Below are 3,012 nucleotides of genomic sequence, written 5' to 3' on the forward strand. Positions count from 1 at the left end.
TGACCCAACCCCACCTTGTCACCCAGACCATGGCACTGATGGCACATCCAGGCTCTGCTCAAACCCCTCCAGGGACGGTGACTGCACCCCCTCCCTGGCATTATGGCCCTTGGCATTAGTCCATATCTGTGAAAGGAGTGAAGCTCTTTACCTGCAGGGAAGAGAGTTGCAAATAGAGAGATATCTCAAATATCTCAGGTACCCCATCTCCAGCCTGGCTATTGCCAACTGAACTCATCTGGAGGTGGGATATCTGAGATACTGTTCCTGGGATCACAAAGGTCTTGGTGCAGTAACATCTATTTATCACATGTAATAAAGATGCAAATTCCATGCTAGTGGCTCATTGGTGTCAACAAGCTCAGAATATTTCTTTTAAGGGACCATAAGACTAACACAGCTATCCAGAGGGTGCACTGCTACAGTAACACCCAATAAACAACACATTATAGGGCTGGAGTCCTGAATGCCATCAGATACCTCAGCAGCTCTGCTGACAGTGTTGCACCTATTTCTTTTACTTTGCAGACATTAGAGAAGCACCAAGGCCCAGTGAGCTGCTTGTCCTTTGATCAGTGGCACCTCCTCACGGGAGGCAGCGATGGATTTGTCCTGGGATGGAGCATGTTGGGAAACCTTAGGAAACGCCTAATGGCTTTCTTCCATCCTAAGTAGGAACCAGATGTGTTTCAAGTTGTAGTCAACAGTGTACTAAACCTGCAAAGAAAATGCATCCCTTATAGGAAAAGAAAATGCCTCAACCAGCTGTCAGTCTTAGCCTTTGAATTATCCTCACTTTCAACAGTTTTCATCCTAAAGGCTGTGCCAGGCACCACGTGATCACAACCAGCATTCCTCAGTTAAGACCTGCAACACCCTGAAATGCAAATCCACAACTACCATTTCTCCAATAGGGATGACTAAAGACTGAGGGTGCACAGTCCAGTATTCCAATGATCCCAACCTATGTGCCAGAGGGTATCACACTGCCCAGTCAGGAACACACTCTGTGTTGGAGGTGGCCCAGTTTCATGCTGAACCTGACCATTTGTATATTCTGCCATTTTCTGATACTTTAATTGTATATAGAACTGTGAAAACCGTAGAATCATACTGTTTTCATTGACTTTCCTACAGAAAACTGAAATTTAAAATGCAGCAGATGGCCAGAACCAGGCTGGTTGCTATGGGGAGCACAGAATGGTAGAATCACAGAATGGTTTGGGTTGGAAGGGACCTTAAAGATCATCTCCTTCCAACACCCTGCCATGGGCAGGGACACCTTCCAGTAGAAGGATGCACTGGGCTGGTTGATTTGGACCTGGAGTGATTCTGAAGGACTTCTCTGGTAGAGCTTTTGAGTGTGTTGATGAGCTCCTCAGTTCAGCCCGTTGATGGAATCAGAGCTTTGCATCTCCTCCAGGACAAAATGAGAGTTGCCTGTGTCTCCCTGTGAAAACATGAGGGATGTGCCAACCCTCACCTGCTGTGTTTTCAGGGCAGTTCTGTCTCTGGAGTTCCTCTACCTCAGAGTCATCAGTGGCTGTGCTGATGGAAAGATCCGTGTCTTTAACTTCTTGACTGGGACCTGCCTGAACGTGCTGGTGGTCAGCAGCAGTGGGGACCCCCTGTCTTCTCTCCATGTGGCAGAAAACAGGTTGGTGACAACAGCTGCCATCGGTCTCTGAACCAAATTAGGTAGATTACACTGTAATTTAAGGAATTGTGTATTTTTCCTTCTCACAAATAACTTTTAAAGGGCTCTATTACTTATTGACTGCTTCACTAATCTGTTTGTGTTCACAATGGCTAATAAGAGATATAAATTGTTCATCCAGCAATGTACAATGTCCTGCTTCTATACAACCTAAGATACAGACCCAACTGTAAAGCTGAATTCAGAACCCAATTTTTTTAAGAGGTTGGAGAATCAGGCCAAGGCCTGACAAAGACTTTCTCTGTCCTACAGCCTCCTTATAAAAGCCATTAATGGAAAATTCTTCCAGGTTCCTGCACCATTAATGAAAGGTAGTTCCCAGCTTTAGTGGAAGCAATAGCTAAAACACTGGTGTGTTTTCAATGCTGGTTTGGCCACAGCTCTAAAACAGGGTAATAAATGGGCAGCTGTGAAGAAAACTAATTCCATCCCAACCAGACCCATCACACCTCTCCAATCTACACTTTGACATCCCTAATAATATGGTATTTCCAGTTTCTTTTAGCACTGCAGTGATATAGCTCAGCCCACTGTTGACAATTTTCATCCTAATTATTTTAAAACTAATTTTGCCACAGAGCTGAATGAAAGGAGCCTCAGAGAGTTCATGCAGAGCACAAGTTAAAATGTGCAGTGTCTGACTGATGGGGCTAATTGTGCTGCTTCCTTCCCCAAGGGATGGCTATCTCAGCTCTGGGGTTCTGTATTGCACAGAAACAAAGGGGTCCCTCAAGCAGGAACTGACGTGTCCGTGGTACTTGTGCCTTTAATGGCTCTTCCTTCCCTTCTCCAGGATGGTGATCAACTCCCCAGCCAGGGTGTTGATGTTCCAGTTCCAGGATGTCACCTGGGACTATTCCTTACCTGCTGACAGGGAGGTGAAGGAGAAGGAGAAGGAGAAGCAGCCCAAGGGGAAGTCGAGCAGATCCCCATCTCGGCAGCAGAAAATGAGGAGCCAGTCAGCAAAAGGCCGTGGAACATCTAAATGTATTGCATTCAACCTCTGGCTTTTCTAAAATGAGTTAGAAATGACTCCAAGGCCCCAGTACCTTCATCCCAGTCAATACACACTCTCTGCTGTTTGCAAGAGCAGTCTGGTAGATGTGCTGCTGCATTTCAATGGTGCTGTCATTTTTAGGCTCCTGTAAAACCTTTATGCCTTTTTAGAAGGGTTAGTATAAATACAACAGATTTTTCAAGGCAGGCACTGTCATTTTCCAACTGAGTAATAGAGAAATCAGTAGTAGTATTCATATTCTTACAGCTGGTGGGCATGGAAACACACTGCTGATTCA

At 45.4% G+C, this 3,012-nt stretch overlaps 1 protein-coding gene across 1 annotated transcript in view; it reads left to right on the forward strand.

The window, feature by feature from the left end:
• Positions 1-3,012, forward strand: part of CDRT1 (CMT1A duplicated region transcript 1) — a 15,354-nt gene that overhangs the window by 8,903 nt on the left and 3,439 nt on the right. Inside the window, exon 11 of the mRNA XM_029960023.1 lies at positions 2,511-2,704. Coding sequence (XP_029815883.1) covers positions 2,511-2,704 — 194 coding nt within the window. The remainder of the gene's footprint in view (positions 1-2,510; positions 2,705-3,012) is intronic.

Source organism: Manacus vitellinus, unplaced genomic scaffold (assembly GCF_001715985.3).
Source record: "Manacus vitellinus isolate BGI_N305 unplaced genomic scaffold, ASM171598v3 scaffold_24_pilon, whole genome shotgun sequence".
Lineage (NCBI taxonomy): Eukaryota > Metazoa > Chordata > Aves > Passeriformes > Pipridae > Manacus > Manacus vitellinus.